The sequence below is a fragment of the Pundamilia nyererei genome, unplaced genomic scaffold (genome assembly GCF_000239375.1).
Source record: "Pundamilia nyererei isolate P.nyererei 1_Seehausen unplaced genomic scaffold, PunNye1.0 scaffold00126, whole genome shotgun sequence".
NCBI classification, from domain to species: Eukaryota; Metazoa; Chordata; class Actinopteri; order Cichliformes; family Cichlidae; genus Pundamilia; species Pundamilia nyererei.
In genome coordinates this window covers 680552-700576 of record NW_005187527.1, presented here as the reverse complement: position 1 = coordinate 700576, position 20025 = coordinate 680552, and the positions used below count along the sequence as shown (strand labels likewise).

The 20025-nt window shown below is 40.9% G+C and overlaps 1 protein-coding gene across 4 annotated transcripts in view; it reads right to left on the bottom strand.

Annotated features, from left to right (window-relative positions):
- Positions 1–20025, bottom strand: part of kcnip4a (potassium voltage-gated channel interacting protein 4a) — a 149068-nt gene that overhangs the window by 8065 nt on the left and 120978 nt on the right. For 3 of the 4 annotated variants that reach the window (XM_005742998.1, XM_005743000.1, XM_005742997.1), the window contains exon 2: positions 5711–5835. In XM_005742998.1, coding sequence (XP_005743055.1) covers positions 5711–5835 — 125 coding nt within the window. Of the gene's footprint in view, positions 1–5710; positions 5836–6932; positions 7029–20025 lie in introns of all 4 variants that reach the window. The other variant, XM_005742996.1, reaches the window with a different exon arrangement.

Here is a 20025-nt window from a genome sequence, read left to right as displayed (position 1 = left end):
CATACCCCTACTCCAAGGCCCTGCATGTGTGGGTGGTTGTGGTGGAGCGGGAAGAGGGAGGCAGCTGGAGATGGGGAGGGAAGGAAGGGAGGGGCAAGTGAGCGTTTCTTGGGGCCAGCTCCCCCGCTGACCCCAGTAGGCACTCCCATACTCCGCGACCCGCCAGGGAAAGGAGGCCCAGGCCCATCCAGACTGGGGCCCAGCGCAGCAGCGACCCCCGGCCCCACAGAGCCCGGGACAGTCCGCCCAACCCCACCACAGAGAAAACTGCACCCACCCCACCATCCACTCATCTTCCAGACTACATGAGACAATAAACACCCAGGCTGAGATCTTCCTCCACCTCTCCTGTATCTCCCCCTCCTGCAGAGAGTTCCTGAAGAGAGGAAAGCTCCTGCAAGATGTGACAATCTCCCCCACCAGTTGAAGAGCCCCGGAGGTGGCTCGACGACCTATATATGCTTTAGCTATTAGACATTAGCTTTAGCTATTAGCTAAAGTCTATATCAGCATAGTGTGATTTTAGGAAACTGGAAAAGCTTTCTGTGATCTGTTCATCTATTTAAAAAAAATTATCTACAGCAGATATAAAGAATCAAAAAGTCACATTTTTAAGAAAGAGGAAAAATCCATTCACTGAGAGAAAAAAAATATTTTTCAGGGGGGGAAGAAGGTTTTTATTTTTTTCAGGGAAAAAAGGCTGAGGTATGTCAACTTATATAAGAACTGGACTGGTAATCACTAGTAACAGATCTTTGGATAAATCCAAATTTAAAATGTTTGTTTAAATTTGTTTGGGATGGAGATCTTGTCAAAATTGATGGAAATAGTATGGTTGGATTGGGTTCCACCATGCTGTACTATCTGGAAAGCATCTGATCTGATTGTTGAATGATCCCAAACCCACTGCCAACACACAATGAAACGAACACACAATGAAACTCAAACTAAAAAGTCATGGATTGGCCTCCCCCCAGCCTGGACCTCAACACAATTGAAGCAGTGTGGGATCACGCTGATGGGGAACAGAACAAAAGGCAGAAACCTCCAAAGATGAGCTTTGAATGTCCTTCAAGAAGTCTGGAGAACTATTCCTGAAGACTACCTAAAGAAATTACAAGAAACTTCCTCATAGAGTTCAGGCCGTTTTGACGAATAAAGGTGGTCACACCAAATAAAGCTCATCGGGGTTGTTGTCTGTTTTTGCCTTATATGCTTTTTTCTAGATATGTTTGCACACATTTCAATAAATTGTTATTATTGTATTATTATTTAATTTCCCATTTTCATACTAAAATATAAAGTAGTAAGGGTTGGATCAAGATTTTTACGTAACGCTGTGTATTTTTTTATCTGTAGTTTCTTAAGGAATGTAGAAATTCTGTCCCTGCAGGGACTTCACGCATATCCACCATAAAGACAAAATGCACTGTAGCATCTTTGTATTTGACAGTATTTCTCTGTTGTTTACCAGAGCAGCTGTTAATTAATGCTTTGTTTATCTTCTACAACCGTGCAGACAACACGCTCTCAACAGTCAACCTCTTGTTGTAGTTGTGCTCTGTAAATAAATATAGTAAGCAGGGGGGTTTTTTTTTAATAGGACTTCTACTTGACTTGTAGAGTATGTGCATGGCTGCACCTGTGTGTGTCTGTGCATCACACACACTTCTTCTTCTATTCTCTCTACTGCAAATCATCCTAAAAAGCTGCAGAAAAAATAAAGCTCAGTGAAAGCTGTTGGAGCGAGTCTCACTCTCGTGGCAGAATTCAACTGATTGTATATCAGCGTTTCTTTGTAGCCTGATGATGACATTGGTGAGCGAGGCTATTTTTCAGTTGGGAATGGAGCCTGTGCGTCATCTTATTACCACATGCAATGCAGCGCCCCTGCAATTCAATTTCAAGTACAGAGAAATAGTTACACTTTGACTTTAGGTCCCATCAAGGAAAACTTTGATCTTGCTAAGCTAAAAGTCAGGAACTCATTTATTTTATATTATATACATATATAACATTAAGCCAGAGTTCATTTTATTTTCATAAAGTATGCATCTGTGTCCCAACAACAGATGAACATATCACCAAATTAAAGATATAACAAATATCTAAATGTTTACATTTACATACATATCGATAAAATTAATTAGCTTATTTTTCCTGCTAGGACTCAATTCATAAATATTTGCTCATGCACTTCTAGATCAAGACTTTAAGAAAAAGAAAAAAGCAACTAGAAAAACATGGGTTACATTTTCCAGGATGATCACCAACGTAGTCACTGTTTCCCTTTGTCCTCGTTTTTTTGTTTGTTTTGATTTTGCACATTGTTCAATGCCGTTCTCATTAGACGGACTGAGAGATCAGAAAGTTTATTTGTATTCATTTGATATGCTTGTAAAATTAGCTCATCCATGATAATAAAATCACACATCCAATTCAATCAAATGCAAAACTGGCCAGGCATGAAATTCCTTTTGGAGACCCATGAAGCGAGGTGGCAATAAGCAGTGTGGGGAATGAAATATACCTACGAACAGACGAATCGTGACTGATGGCATCGAAAGTATGAGATCTTAATCTAATGCCCAAGTCAGTGCCCTGGACTGTGAACTGTGAAAGCTCAGAAGATTCAGTCAGACGTGAGGACAATATTGTGTTATTTTCTATAGTCTGAGGTCAAGGTTTTTTTTTTTTTAAATAATAAATTCTCTCAAACCTTTAAGGTGACCCCTTGCTCAAATTCTGCCTCGAGATCAAGGCCCAGAACCAGAGGTTTCATTTGGTAGACGAGACCTGCTCGACAAAGCGTTATATCTAAAACAAAGCACCACTTGTGCTACAAGTGAATAACTTGTAAAGTCTGTTGTCAAGACAGATGACCTCATCCTTCCACCAAATCAAACTTGGAGAAGTTTGATTTGCTTCAAAACCCTGGATACCAAGGACAAAGGGCCAAACTTCTCATCATGGGAATCATGCCAGCTTCTATTAGTCTGGCTCGCCTTAAAAGCTTTCCTTCATTCTGCCAATGTCACTGGGATAGGGCAAGACAAGATGAGCTGTTTGACCCCAGAAGTTAAAAAATGAGCCACACTCTAGATTTAGTGATGGACAGAAGCTATTTAATAGCTGTAATTTAAGCGTCATTACTCTTTCCCTTTGTCCAGTTTGGGGTCCTAGTTCAACCACATCTAACTCCACAGTAGACAGGAGCAACTGAGTAAACGGAGACGATGACCTCCTATTCCAATACATAAATGAATAAATACACTAAAAACATTATAACCATGCTAGTGGCTCAGAGAGGCTGTATTGAGGCTCTTTGATGTACAGAGGTAAATGCTAACATGCCAATATTTTACTATTCTAAACAGCAAACAAGCTAAAAGCAGTGAAGATCATGTGAATTTCATTTTTTGTTTTTTATCAAAAATCAAAGAATTTGAATTTAAAATTCAAGTTTAGATTTTAAAAAGGCAGATGGAGAATTAGGAAATGATACTGCGCGTTGTGGAAGGCCGGGCAGATCCCCATGTACTAAGAAGAAGTAAATAAAATAAAAAGGTTAGATAGTGCACAATCACAAAAGTTGCCTTTAGGTACTTTCTAGTGTAAGTTAAAGACCCTGCAATAACAGAAGGAAAACCCCAACAATCAGATAATCCCCTTCAAGCAAGCACTTGGTGACTGTGGGAAGGAAAAACTCCCTTTTAACAGGAAGTGACCTGTTTGGAAAGCCATCGGCTAGTTTGATAACTTCTGGGCTAAGACTTCTTGTTGAATTGTTGTCAGATGATATCAATGGTTTCATGACTGCAGTTTAGCAGTTGCAATCTTTGTTTTGCTGTCCACACTGTCTGCTTACCTCCATCCAACCAAGACCTGCTTAAAGGTGGCATTATGTGGTACTCAGACTATGAGCCGACAAAAAACGAAAACCAGAACACTTCCAGTACCAAATGGAAATTATGTCCCTTGCTAACAAATTCTGCATATATTCCTGATAAATAGGGATGGGTATCGTTTAGGTTTTATCCGATACCGGTGCCAAATCGGTACTTTTGAAACGGTGCCGGTGCTTAAACGGTGCTCGAACCGGTGCTTAAAGAATGGAGAACACAAACTTTGTCCAAAAACCTCTCATGTTCAGCTGTTTTTTTTGTAAAAAGATAACAATGTTAGCCTTTTCTGCAGCTATGGGGCATATATGGTATCACTCTTGGCTGGAAGCAGTGCTTAAACAATGGAAAAAACACAAACTTTGTCCAAAAACCTCTCATGTTTAGCTGTTTCCCACTTTTTCTTTGGTCATTTTAGCCTTTTTGGCCAGGGTGAAGGGAGTATCTGCCATCAAACAAGAGGACAGCCGCATGTAGCTATGATGATGTTTGCTAGTTCACCTTACATGCATTAATGTAATAACGTGGTTAGCCTACTCAATGTAAATTACACACGAACAACATGAAGCTACTCACACAGAGAAGAACGGCTGCTGCTGCATCATCATCCTCATCATTTCTGCTACACTGGCAGGGCTAGGGGCCAGGACTCTATTCTTCTGGTTTTTGGGGGATGTTGCATAACAGGCAACCCACCCGCAGTAGATGCGCTCGGTGTGAGGTCTCGCAGCAAGCTATCAAATACGGCGCATTTCTCGGCTTTTAAAAAAAAACGCTATGCGTCGCCAGCTGTTTAATCGGATTCGAGGTGTTACCTCCTTTGACAGTATCACAGTATCAGCTTAAAGCACTTGTTGCTGCTGAGTTTGCATCTTTTGCTGTGAAGTACAGCCAGACTTTTGACCGCTTCGCCTTGGACATTTTTAATCTGTAGCTCTGCTCTAACTGAACCTACGTACCTGGCCCCGCCTACTATCCTCGGAAACGTAAAATGATTGGCTAGAATCTAAAGTGTATCACAGCTCAGGAAATAAAGCACCGAAATGTGCGCTGCTTTTCGGTCTGGTTACTACCGTTTATGTCAGAACGGACACCGGTACCCATCCCTACTGATAAATCACCCAGAGGGGCAAATTAATATGTATGCCTTTTTCCTGGTGCTCAAGGAAAGCTGAAGGGGCCACCTGAGTTATTTGGATTCATCACTTCATCCCTTCCAGTGGCAAAATAGAGAATGTCTTTAAACGCTGTGAAATCCGGCAGCGTGAAGCACAAATTAAATCCCTGATCAGAACACTTCTTACCTCTTAAACCATCTCCAGTGGAAATGAACTAATGGGAAAGATTTGCAGGGACTTGGCTAGAGCACATTGCAGGCAACAGGAAACTGAAGCCTCACGGGAACACCATCACAGGACTCTCACTATCCTCTTTCACAGCCAGATAATCTGGGTTGGGTTAATTCTGGGTCATCTTATTATGCCTCACACCAGAGATGACAAAGAAGTAAGCTGGGAGGGGGTGGAGGGGTTGAGGTATGACCTCATTATCTCTGACACAGTGAACCGTGTACCGAAGTTTAAATTTTCTGTGGTAAGCACTATTGGACAGTTTAACATTTAATGCAGGTTGAGCTGCTTCAGGAGACTTGGGTGGAAACACCCTTGCTCACTACAGCAGGTTGTAAAAGAATACATGAAATAAAATCAAAAGGAAAACAATGTTTTTGATGTGAAGAAAAAAGAGATATCCAAGACAGAACAAAGCATTCCAAGGTGTACATTATGTATGGTGGCCTCGTCACTTACATTCTTGAAGCCGCGGTAAAGAATCTGTAGCTCCTTTCGGGAGAACCGCGTCTGTGCTTCGAGTTGTTCCAGGCCTTCTGGGCGATGGCGGACTGCCGATAGTTCCAGCTCGTCTTCGACGCTGTCTGGAGAGGAGAAAGAACAAGGTGAGACATGAAACACGTCCTTGCAAATTTGTATTTTTGACACTAGAATTTTAGCTATCTTGTTACATTTTCAGCAAATAGATAATCAAATAAAACAAAAAAAACAACAAAAAGCTCCATTCACAATGCCAGAACTCAACATTTTACTACAAAATGTTATTGGCTCATGGGAAAATCCATTCAAGCGGATCAGTTCTGAAGTCCTTTCTTTGCCTCACACGCCACATTCCTTTATCGGACCCTTCACAAAACCAAACAAAAAATCTGAATGCTCTTTTCTTCTCTACAACAAACATGACAGCAGAGGTAATTAGAGTTTTTTTGAGACCCTGGAACACAACAAGCCCTCGTGGCAGAGAGCCTCTTCATGAAAGAGGGTAGCTGAACCCTGTGAAATGTTTTAATGGGCCTTTAATGATAGCAGATGCTGTCTGGGCACTGTCACCGACTGCACTGTCCTCACAGCACAGCGTTTGACTTGTCTTGTGCAGGGTCTCTCATATACCTGAAGTGTGACACACTAAGTGCCTCATTAGCTCGAAGAGGCTTATTACGGCCCACAGTCAAAAGGCCAAATCTTTAAACGGACCATAATTAACCTGTTGCTATGGAACAAAAGCTCTGCATCCGTTGGGGGATGTCAGCTGATATAAAGGAAATAAAAATGGCTATTTGATCTCATTCTCATCATCATATTAGTCCAGAAACTGTAGCATTACAGCGGTGTAATAAACAAATTTCTGTTCACCTGATCTGTTTAGCATCACATATTCTTTTTCGCATCACCGTGTAATTACGCCGAAACTAATCTGCAATATGCGAGTGTTTTGTTTCAGTGAAAGATGACAATTTTGACTGTGAACAGCAGAAAAACATTTTTATTCCCTTCAGAAAAGAAAGAAAAGATTTCACGTTGCAGCTAAAATGCAGCTCCGTCAATCATGTGTGGCTAAAGCCTGTACTGGCTGAGAAAAGACACAGAAACAAAAGAACATCTTAGACAACAGCAACAAAATCATCAGAGAGACAGAGTGAAGGGAGAGAGAGGGAGAGAAAGCCTTGGAAGAGCCACTTGCTTTGATTAGTGGAGGATGGCTTTTTGGCTGTGGAGCATGGAAAGAGCCTCATGAGTCGAGCTCTCACCCCGCGCTTGTGGACATTCTGAGGGTAACCTGGGAAATACAGCATTAGGTCTTGTGGGTTACCCAGGCAACCAAGAGCCTCAGAACACTGTAGGACGGTGGACATGCAAGACGTGAGGGTCTAAGTTTGGACATGAAGCTAGCTGTCTTCAGGACAACAACACAGTGTTTTTGCTCTGCAGCAAGCAGCCTCAAAAGGAGCTTGGCTTGTGTCATTTTGGCTGTTACTAATTAGCTTTTAACACAATGCATAGCACACTGATGAGTAGTTTTTAGCTATTCAAAATCCTCAGTATAGGTCAAAAAAAAGAAAGATGGATGAAAAGGAAAAGGAATTTTTCAACATTGTTCTGCTCATTCTGAGGAGAAGTTGTCATGGCAATATCTCCCTTCAAATGGGAAACTCATCCCCAACAACAGGTTGAACCATTTGCACCAAGGACGAAAAACTTATTTTACATCATGTGCCACCCACAACCCACGTAATTTTCAGATTAGAAGGCCCAGCGACACTCTCCTTCCTGTTACTGTGACGACTTTAACTGCACTTTTATACCAAGAGCTCTTAATATAAGGAAAGTATGGCAAAAAAATATGTCAGACGTTTGCTTTGCTTTAGCTTTTTTTGTTTGTTTTTGCTGTGGATATGTTGTAAAAACCTTACATTTCTACAGTAGACAGTAGAAAACTGGACATTTTCTTGCATTTATCTGTTTATCTATTACTTAATTACTTTGGTGCATTATGAATGACCATGGAGGAGGTCTTTATCAGTAAGAAAAGCTGTAAAATTTATGAAAATGCAGTTAAAAGTCCAGCTTTTATGCAAACCTTTACCAGTCTTTACCAGGCCGATTTGGTCCCTAGGCCTAATGTTTGACACCCCTGAGCTACACTACACTTCTCTTAATCCAGCCGAGAAACTTCTTAGACTGAACCAACTGGCAGATCAACAGACATTTTTATTTACTAGCACTGCTGAAGTTATCTCTGAATTTACTTCACGGACAGTGCTCCTAACAGATAAAAACAAGACCAATGAGGAACTTCTTCTTCTGTTTAGCTGAAACAGTACAAAGCTACTCCCAAGACCATCTACGAACTGTCTTTGGATTCTGTGCTTTGTCTACTGAGCTAGTCCTTGGCTTTTAAACAGATGTGCCCTTATATCTAGATTTAGTTGAAAAGTAAAACAGAAAGAGTTGTCCTTTAGGCTGAGGTTTATTGCAAAGAGTGTTCAGGCCCTTTAAATTTACCCACTGAGCAATTTTATGTTGATTAGAGAAAGGCCTAAAAGATCTGTCAAAACCTGTAATTCCTACTTGTGTCAACAGTGTTTAGCTCCATCGCCTTGAAGCTGCCAATTTTGGGGTTTGCAGAGGTGGTGAAGAGGAATGGCGTCTTTGTAACCTTTTTAACCAAATTTATACTTAAAGTAGCATCTTTGTAATGACCTGAGAAGATGGCTTTTCACTTTCCAGGAGAACAGATCTTAACAGTGTTTAGGTGTCTGTGAAAGTTGCTTTCAATGCCATTTTGGTGTATTTTCTGCAGTTTTGATGCGGGTTGGTGTAGCTATGAACTACAGGTTCAGGACTGCAGAAGTGTGAGATAGGACTAGTTCGCTGGTTACATTATTAATCGATCTCCAAGCACATTGTTCTCCATCAGTGTAAAAGACGGGCTCTGAATGTGATATGGAGGCTCATGACCTCGGGTCACGATGCAAGTTAATATCTCATCGGGTGTCATCTCTTCTCGCACATAATCAAGCTGGTTTCTTGACAAATGTGTTGCCTCCTCTTTAATTTAACAAAGTGGTGCATTCAAGGTAGGAATTGATGACCCCGCTACACACCCCAAAAAATCTTCTGTTGTATGCAAAACCAACGCGTGAATATGAAAGCCATTAAGTAATAAGTCCACGGTGTTGCCAAAAAACTCCACGAGCCCATTTGCCCTCCCTCTCCAGGCTATTGTGAAAAATTTAGTTCAAGGTTTGACGGCAGCTGTGGGTGTTAAGACGAGTGCTGTGAACCATTTGTCAATTGTGCACCAAGCACAAGGCAGCGCTCGCAGGAGAAAATAGTAATAGAGATGTAGCTCATGGCATGTTTATAACTAACTAGTTAAGATGGCTGATGAGAGTTGCAAGAGGTCTCTATAAACCTGGGCTATAAAGGGATGTAGTAGTAACAATTACATCATTGTACAGAGGGCATGGAAATAGTGTCATAAATCTGCAGCCTACACCGTCATGAAGTGTAGAAGCAAACTGGAGGTAGAGGAAAGAGAGAAATGATCCTTGAAAAGGTTGTTGAATTAATGATAATTAATGTTAATATTATTCTTTTGGATCATCTACTGTTTGGATCAGATGTTGCAGACTTACACTAACGATGTATCATACTTGCTTTATTTGTATGAATTCATGTATAAGCAAAAGTGGCTGAATTGGAGGAGGAAGAAGCTCAACCAAGCTTAGCCTTAAGCGTGAATTTTTACTCCTAATTTTGCCAAATACTTATTCCAGAGAGCTGGAAAGAAGCCCCGGCAGAGTCAATATTTAATGTGTCTCTGCCTTTTCAGCCTCACAGTGTATAAAGCATAAACAGTGCACACTGTGTTAATGGACCACAGGCAAACCGCAGAGTGTAGATGGTTAAAAGCTCTTAGGTCTGGCCACATAATGACCAACATTATTGTGCACAACAAACTTGTTTGCTGTGAAGAATCTCTTTCTGTTGAAGGCCGCTTCATATTGCCTCCTCTGATAACACAATAACTTTGAGATTTAGAGGATGAAGCTCTCATCTGTTCTCGTTACCTCGGTGACACACACACCTTCCTACCTGAGTGGAGAGGAGACGTCTGAGTGCCCCCTCACTGAGGTTGAACTAGACAGATGTTGCTTTTGTTATCAAGATATATTGGTCTTGACAGCAAGCTGGCTTCATCTGGAGGCATTACTGTGCTCCAGAGAGGCACCTTTTTTCTACCTTGGAGCTCAAGGACATCATGGAGAAGGGCCTTTAGTAGATTCTTTAGCAGCTGAACCGAGTTTAGGAGGCAGCGCAAACATTACAACGAATCTCGACTGTACTGAAGCGACAGGATGACTTAGCAAGAAGGCAATAAAAGCTGATCTCTAAAGTGGAATGGAGTAGAGCTTGAGTGACAGAGTGCTTAATCAGGCAAGAAAAGAGCAAACAGTCACGGCTGTCTGATTAAAAGTTGCCCTTTTATTTTATTGACAAAAAGGATTCGACGCTCGACTGTGTGTGATTCTGTGAAGAACAGCTCAAGCTGTGTCCTCCTGCCCCTTTGATAAAGGTCAAAGGTCGCACCTTTGCCGGTATTGCACCGCTTGTGTCCAGTTCATTAAAGGCAATAAAACCGCTGTTGTTGTCCTGAAGAATTAAGTATATCATGCAAGTCTAAACATTTACTTCACTGGTTTAGTTAATACGTGCCAACTCATACTGTCATGCCATACTTTTGCCTTCCTCGAAAGAAAAAAAAATGACCTTAGCAGCTTCTTGAGTGACAGCAGCTATAATAGTAGGCTCTGGCTGACTGTACAGCTCGCCAACAACGTAATTCACAGCCACCTCTGAACAGCAAAGCTGCCTTCACTATTTTGGCCTGCAGCAATACGAGAGAATAAGACTGATGTCTCAGCAAAATGTAATTACCACATATCATAGTGTAACACGCTTTGCAGACTAAACTAAAATGGTCTACCACACAGTATCTTCTTTGTCAATGCCCTGCAAAAACACTTATATCCTGAAGAACGAATGTCAGGATATTTCCCTTCCTCCCAGTTTGGACTGATCAATCACAGCCCCGCTGCTACAGTCCCTTAATGTTTATTATATCAGGACTCATTCATTCCAGAGTTATAAGGTCAAGCTGGAGGATAAAACTTTACTAAATCAATCGGGTCTATAAACCGAAAGAGAGGGACTAATAAATACTTGACACACAGACACAACTGCTTACTATCAATAACTCTTGGGTCAGTGCTGTTGAGCTTTCTGCTTCTTTGTTGTGGTAAGAGGGGGTACGTACAGTCTGAAGCTGCATACAGCCAAATGATGGCCTCGGGGAACACATAGGACAGATGAATTTAATACAGTAAGTGCAAAAGATCTTACTCGGTGTGGGGTTCAAATTAAAATGATTAAATTGGTCTTTAGTGGGGGAAGTCTGCATTTAATCTGTGTGAAATTGTCCAAGATCGTTTTTAATTTCAGCCACTGATAGGCTACATCAAAGCCTGGATTTTGCTTCCTCTCCATCCGTCATTTACTTATTTGTTACAAGCTGCTTTTTATACGGTGACAGTCAAACACTGTGAACCAGCAACATGTGTCATTTTTAAAGACCTTCTATTTTGTGTGTGTGTGTGTGTGTGTGTGTGTGTGTGTGTATCTAAGATTAGGTCTTATATACTTTAGCTCCAGCTGCTTTAGCACAGTGGCGCCAAGAAGGCAGAGCTCACAAAAGTAGGCCATGACTCCAAGGGAGCACAACTTATCTTCTAGCACCAACAGTTAGATAGGGTTTTACAGGCATTAGAAATGCTGATGTGCACTTGTACTGCTTCAGTAGGTGGTCTGAAGATGACCGTGACTGGACTGGAGAGTTTTGGTTACAGATGATGGCCAACTTAGAACAAAAATACTGCATTTAGGCACGGAAAGTGAAAACCAAGGTCTGGACATTGAATAAAACCTAAATAACGGAGCTTCATGTTTAAAATGTAAACAACAGCAGGTTTTGGTTACTCACACAGATGCGCTAAAGCTAAATGCTAGTGTCAGTTAGCTAACATGCGCACATACTTATAACATACTTATCTTTTAAGTATCATGTTTTTACCTGCAGCCAAATTCAAAGATGCAGCCCTTGAATTTGGACAATTAGTTTGCCATGTTAGCAACCTAAAATGTTCCTATTCAGCATTATACCCATTCTGCTGCTAGCTTAGGCTAACATTAAGCATGTAAACAGAAAAAGGGGGAAAGCTACATGACAAAAGCTGATGATGACAAAATCTCAAATTCTTTAATACATCAATGTTTACACATCCTTAAATTTATATTCATGAAAAGGATTGTTTTTCTGCCCTATTTTTGAGCCACACTATACAAGACACTGTTCTAGATTGCTGATGCCATATAAACGGCGGGACAGAGAGAGCTGTTGATTCTGATTTTGAAAGATGGTGCTGGGAAATGAGACCAATGGTGTGATGAGTAACCACAGTCCTTAAATTTTAAAAGAAAGTAATAACTCCCCCTCAACTCCACCATTTGGTTTTGGGCTATAAAATCATTGTTGGAAACATATTTTACACACTGTGGCAGAAAAGTACAGAGCTCCCCCAGAGGTTTTTTTTTTTTAATCCCTAGGGAAAGTTTTCTGTAGTGGAAACGTGACTTTAGATGCATGTGCAGCACATCCTTAACCTCATGAGACCTGAGCTCTTTTTTGGGATGCACGAGATGTAACCGGTCTGAGACACGGGGTCTCAGAGGTTAAAATAAATTAATAGAAGGACGAAAACTTCATTTAAAGTAGCTACAAAAGATACCACAAATACACCACATGTACGGCTGGATCAAAAATTAATCATTATGTGGTGTTTTTAGTATCAGTTTCCATAACAGACTCATGTCATCATGCTAAATCTATGATAAACAGATGTAAAAAACAAAAAACAAAAAAACCCTTCTTATCAGATTGGCCCTAGTGCAGAACACTTCACTTTAACAGCAATAAATAAAGAGATAGAGAGAAGAAATAAACTCTTATGAGTTATTGCAGCTTTTCTGGAGCAATGAAATAACAAAGATCATAACAGAGACAGTAAATAAGTGATGTAAATAGCTCTTTTCAAAGCGTCACTTACTATCAAAACCTGCCTGAATAAATCTGACTTCCTCACATTCACCAAAGTAACCACTGAGACTGGCCATCGATAAGCTCCAGATGACAACCAAACTCAAATCTGATCTTATCTTAACCCATGCTAACTCCTAATATAGCAGGTTCTGAATCCTGGCAATGCAACACAGGAAACTGAGGGTATCAAGTTAATCACAAGGCTGTGCTGTTTCCTCTGTTGGCCTTTTAGGGTCAAAATATGCTAACATAACAGCAAGGTATGGATGACTGCAATGGTTGTCAAACGCACTACTGACTCAGATATTAAATAGTTCATATCCAAGAGAAAATAAAATGAGTGAATTTTAAGTTTGTTGGCTTCCAGCATGATTTGATTCGATCATTTTTTAGGCACAATATGGTCAGCAGTGATTTTCTGGGATCCTCCAAGTCACCTGTGTGAGTGATTGTATGTGGCGGAGGACACCAGTGCTGCTGTCGCTTCTATCTGCATCCTGATGTGTATCTGGTCGAGAATCAAACTGGTTTAAAAGAAGTAATTAATCGCTCTGCACAAAATGGGATTGTTTTACTAAGCTAGAGATTTAGTGAGGCATTGGTTCACTGAAGTGCCAGTGATTCCAACGATATTGGATAGTCCGTCAACAAAAATATACTGCCTTTTCAACAACTTCTGCTTTATAGGTTTTCTGGGGTTTATAAAAAAATAATAATAAGCTCTTTACAAAGACAACAAATGACAACATGCCAGACATCATTTATTAAGAGATGGATGGTATTGGATATTTTGAAGTGTTTATTGTCCTCAAGCCAGGTTTTAAAGTCAGTGGTTCCCCAGGTGTTAATCTCTTAACACCTTAATCTGTCTCCTGGTGGCCTCGAGACAGATCAAAGTTGGAGTAGAGTCCGATCAGCGCCACCTCTTATCAGGCAAGTTTTACATTACAACAAAACACACAGCAATTTCATGGCATCTGCAGGGTCAGTGCCAGCTTAATTTGACTGGATCTTAGATGCAGCACAGCTATTTGCTTTTCCTTAAACATGCTTCATATCATTGAATGAACCAAACAGAGGCCAAATGACAAGAGGCTGTAAAAAAGGATTGTTTGATTGGATGGTATTTAAGTCGATGCTAGTGACTGGTAATTGCCATGCTGGTTTGTCAATACCTCGATTTAAATTCTCTCATCTTTCTAAAGGTCACCTTGGTATTAGTAATAGTCTGTATATGGAACATTTACAGAAGGTCATACAGCCAATTGATGAAATTCAGAGGCAAAGCCTTTTCGGTCATATAAATCTAATCTACTCAGCCGGAGCCAGGGGCTAGGATGCTTCTTTTAAGCTCAGTGTTATTTGGCTGTAACGCTACCAGTGCTTAAGTCCCAAGGCTGCATGCTGTTTTTGGGGGACAAACGTGGCAGACACTTGGCAGCTAGCAATTAACTGAAATTATACCCAGAGACAAGGGACGAGGGCAGCAGATGAGCAGTGTCTGGCAGCCTGCGCTTGCATGATTGGCACGAGTCCTAAATAAAGGCCAATGTGATGTGAAACTGACCTGAAGTTACATCAACTCTGATGTCACAAGCTGTCTCCCAGCAGAATACTGAATTGCGCTAAGTGTTGTGTGGCTATGTTGATTTATTGCTCAAGATATGCTTCTGTCAACACTAAAACATCTGTTAACAGATGATACCTCTGGCTCAGATGCTAAACATAATGAGCATGCATTAGTGTAATGCTTGCATTACAGTATGTTAACACGTCGAGCGCAGCCAGATTATACAGATACGGGTAAACAGTTTTCAAGCTACAAAGCAGAGCAGTAAATGGGACTCATGCTTATATGGTGCTTTTGTGCTTTAGCTGAACACTTAGAGCACTTTGTACTACAAGCATCATTCACCCATTCACACAGTCATACAGCAATTTATTCTGTGCTTTTTGGCACTTTCCCTAACATTCACGCGCACAATCACACTCCAGTGGATGAACTGGGGGCAACTTGAGTTGCAATACATTGTCCAAAGACACAACAAGCAGACTAGAAGATGCAGGGGTTAAACCACCAACCTTCCAATTGATACACAACCTGCTCTACCTCTTGACCCGCAGCCGCCCAGTGAAGCAGAAGGTAAGCAGAAGGTTACCTAAGTCAGATGCCAAACCTCAGAAGTCTGGCATCAACTTAGATGGGGATGATGTCACTGCATCAAGACAGTTGACCCTGCTACAGTAGTAACATTGGAAGCACAAGGAAAAACTGGATTTCTTTTGCTTCTAACAAGGTCGAGTCATCCATCACTAGTAATTCAGCCCGGTCACAGCAGATGGCCGCCCCTCCCTGAGCCTGGTTCTGTCGGAGGTTTCTTCCTGTTAAAAGGGAGTTTTTCCTTCCCACTGTCGCCAAAGTGCTTGCTCATAGGGGGTCATATGATTGCTGGGGTTTTCTCTGTATGTATTATTGTAGCGTCTACCTTACAATATAAAGCGCCTTGAGGCGACTGTTGTTGTGATTAGGCGCTTTATAAATAAAATTGAATTGAATTCAATGTCTAGTTGCAACCCATTCATGGATAGTGCCTGATCCTCCATGAATTGCTTATTTACCAAGTTATAAATACATAAAGTAATAGTACAGATTGAATGATTTACTACTCTTTGTAGTGATGTGTCCTGTGTGTGGAAGCTTTGAATCGTGCGTCGGGTAATCGCGGGGGCGTTTTTCTGAAGCGCGTATCGAGGCTTGCTTTGATTACGTATGCAGTGACGTTCGAGGCCTCGCGGGCAGTCCGTACCACGTGACTGATTCAGGGACTGGTTCATCGGTTCGCGCCAGATTCGAAATAACATGGGCAGGAAAACAGCTGATTCCCCATCACACTGTGTTGTGGAATTGGATTACGTACGTGCTACATAGTTACTTGTGCATTTCTTCTTCGATGGAACCAGCAAGGAAGAGATGTTTTTTTTTTTTTAATTTTGTCTCTCCTAATAAAGTATGCACACAGTAATAAATATCACAAATGATAAACACCAAAATATAAATAAACAACACTACACATCCTATAATCTGATTTCTGTCTTTTAGTTTATTAAAAAGTGAAGCACCAAAGACTAGTTTGTGTCATTATCCAGATGTACATAAGGTTTACACATCATTTTAATCAAAGAGCCCGCTTCACTTGAATTGTCCACTTGATGGCGCAGTAGAGCAAATGAATCATCACAATGCTTCGAACCATGAGTCGACCAATTGGATGGAAAGCTTCAGTTCATCATGAGGCTTCATCTCACCATCACTAACTCTTTGCATTCACTGCCATCATCTTGGATTGTAAAGTCGAAGATTGCAGGACATGTCCAGCTCTCCAAGCCAGAAATTCAATTTGGGGGGGGCAACTCAGAAGTTGACAAATGGAACATAGCATAATGGCTAGTTTATGGTGACTGCATTCACTGTGTCCCATACCAACTGGGACATCGTAGCCCTGTCGCTTGAGGCGTGCAGGACTCCCTGCAGTCTTCTCCTAAATGATAGGTGTTGCCACTCAAAATAAAGTTCCGCATTAGCGATGATGTGGGAGTAGAGGGAGTCAGAAAGTCTTAGCTTTTCAGACTGTTGCAACGTTTCCTTCTGTATAATCTGGGAATCTCTGAGCTCCTGTACTTAAATATCACTGACATGGTGGTAAAGGCTCACGACAAGACCAAACGACACTAAAGAATGGAACACACCAGTAATTGTGAAGTCAACTTCAGTGCGTGCTGGAGGGCATTCAAATGTGGTATCTACTCAGATGAAAGTGACACCATGTATATTCAACACAGCTGTTTGGGGAAATACATACTGAACTTTGGAAATATGCCAAGTAATAAAACTTAATAGCAAAGAGGTTGAAAGCAGAGCAAAAGCACCAATGAATCCATCATCTCCAGATCCGCCAGCAGACAGATTTTGCCTCTACCTGAAGCACTCTGAACACCAGAGCTGCCAGCAGTGGACATCTGCTGATTACAACACATTTTTTTTCCATGTGTAAGATCTGCAGATGCAAGTCAGTGAGATAAGTAATTGAAACGCAGGCCTCATGCTATAGCAGATAAATGAGAGGAGCAAAGAGGGAGGTGGATACAGACCTGCCATTTGTTTCCATTTTGGTGGCCACAAATACAAATAAGCTCTGAGACCAGAGTCAGCCAAAGCGATATGTCATTTCTGTTATTTAATAAAACAGTTTCTTATGGCAGGCAGGAAAAATGGCAGTGTAATCGCTGTAGTAATAGGAAGGAGTTGGAGGGCAAGGTCAGTCGAGCAAATTTCTTAGACCACATGGAACAGTGCAAACTCTTTTTGCTGAGATATGAATTTATTTATCCAGAGACAAATTAAAAATTCTGCGTCATGTTGCCAGTAATGAAAAGAACATCCAAACGAGCCAAACCAAGGAGACCGGGAACAGATCCGTGTGAACAGAAGCCTTGACTATTCCCTTTACAGCAGGTTAGCTATTACAAGACAGAAGGCAAAATATCTCCAATTACAGTGGCTCTTTACTGGCACCAGGAACACATTATCCAATGCTTTCCACCATTAGTACAATTTGCTACAGCTTCTATGTTGCCTAATGCAATAATAGTAGTTTTAATTAGTTTAAACAAGCGGATACCGAAGACATGTAGGAACTAATTTTTCATGCTGAGTATGGCCAGGACCATAAAAAGCTGTCCTTTCCTGTTCTGACCTGAGTGTGAGTGACTGCACTGACTGGTGGTCTGGGAACCGGATGGCAAGGTTCTTTATGAGCGAGAGCGGACTCTCACGCCGGCCATAATGACACACCATCACCATTTATTGGAATCTGGGGGAAAGAGCAGTCTATGTTTTTAATTGCAATCATTTGTCATGTGGAAGTGCTTCAATAATAGTCTGTCTCTGGGAAGGCGTTGCTACAGCAGTGGAAGAAAAGGAACTTTGCCCTTTCTTCTCCAATCATTTTAAAGATTATAAGATGGGACAAGGGAGGGAAAAGGAGGTTTATCATACTTCAGCTCCAAAGATTAGAGCTTTCACGCCAAGAAAAAAGGATACCCGGAGAAGAGATGGTCTTTATGACTAACTTCAGAGTGAGTCATCCTTATTCCAGCTGCTGACACTGACGCTACCAGTCACTCAGAAAAGTGCATCAATGGATTAATGGATTTTACCCCAGACAATGTTTACAGTGTAATTCACATCAACAGTCTGAGATGCCAAAACAAACTTTTGAACTCACATCCAATTTTCTCCATAAACTGCGGCTCAGCCAAAAGACGTGATGTGATCACTTGAAGGGGAACAAAATGGCCCCAATAGTTGATTAACGTTTTACTTACTTCCTCCATTATTTCTCTGACAGTGAGGCTTTTACTCTGCCACCGCTATTGTGATGAAAAGGAAGTAGCCAGCTGGGATGATTTATGGTCTGCAACACCAGCCAATAAGATCCAAATGAGCTAAGTGATTTTTTTCCCCTTCCTTTTTATTCAAATATAGAAAAGTATTATTTCATGTGCTCGGACTACATTAACATTTTCCTGTAGCTTTACAGCTGATGATGTATGATATTTCATCAGACTCAGTGCAAATTCAGACTTGTCCTTGCTCAGCAAATGGTTTCAATATAACAGAGGAATCTCTCGTGATATGAGATTGGTTTGCGAGAGGTACAATTCAGCACTTTATATTTCCCAGTGTCCCAGTTCTTTTTACAATAGTGCACACCACTAAATTCTTCCAAAAAGCCCTGCTGTTCAGTTAGTCGAGGAGTTAAAATCAAAACAAATAGAAGAAACATCAGTTGTGCCCAAACATGCAGACCCCCCTCCCCCAGCTTCCACCCACAAACAACAAAAAAATAAATCCTCAGTGAAATTAATGGGGACTATAAACCCCACTGAATTCACAATCAACCACAACAAGAAACATGCATTATGAATAAGAACTGATGTCCTTGGTTTAATTATGGACAATACTGGTGCTGGAATGATTATTCATTTTGCAGGCTAATTAAAGCCAGAAACACGCTGAATGAGCACGCTTGTTGTGCAGCCTTGATTAAAAAAAAAGAAGGGGAAAAGCACGTGCAACTTCAAAGGTTTAGAGATGGTTGAAAGAAGCAAGGCTCAAGCTTAAATTAACCCCAAAAAATGCAACACCAAATCCTTAAAAACCTCTTAATGTATTCACAAGACAATGTGCTTTGGAGGTTGTGTCCTACATTGCTGCGCTGTATGTACAGGTCATTTAATTAAGTGCATCTTTAAGTATATATTGTGCCTCCTGCTCACTCGTCCATGGGGAGCTTTTTCATGCTGCCATCACCTATCTCGCAGCATATATATCCTTGCCTCAGAAGCATGCAGCTTACTTTTATCACCACTTATTACCAGTGATGTTTTCATCAACATTGATTGCTTGTGTGATACTTGCCCTTGCTTTAAAGTAAGTCCTCTTACTTCCACTAAGATCCACTGCCAGGCCTTTCTTGCCTCAAAAGACACCATGAGGACCGGTAACGCAGCACAGGTGGTTGCTCTAAAGCATAGAAAGTAGCTAAAGGAAAATTAGACCATTTGACTGTTTAAATTTACTGCTGAGTGGATGAGAGATTAAAGTGCTACAAAACACTTTACACTTTTTTACCTTTGACTGGATTTGTTTCCAATCTTTTAAAAGTTTGCCTGCTGGAGTAATTATTAGATTTACTGTATTCCCACAATGGACACAGCCAAATGAATTTACTGAAAAGACTGTAAATGCCATCCATCATAACAAAAAGGATGCTAAACACTTCTGCTGACTCAACTTTGATGATATGTGACTTAAACAAAACAATCCCATAATAAAGATGCACTAAACCATCTACGATGTCCGAAAAACAACGCATTTGAATGAAAAATGAACGCAATGCACTTAAGAAAATGAAGAATACCTTTTTGGTATTTTACAGTGATAAAAATCCCTCACAGGCTGTATGCCTTAAACAATATCATAAGTATGTGTACAGACAATGAAGACATAAAGACCAACACAGTTAGCTGTCATTCTCCTACTGCAGGGGTC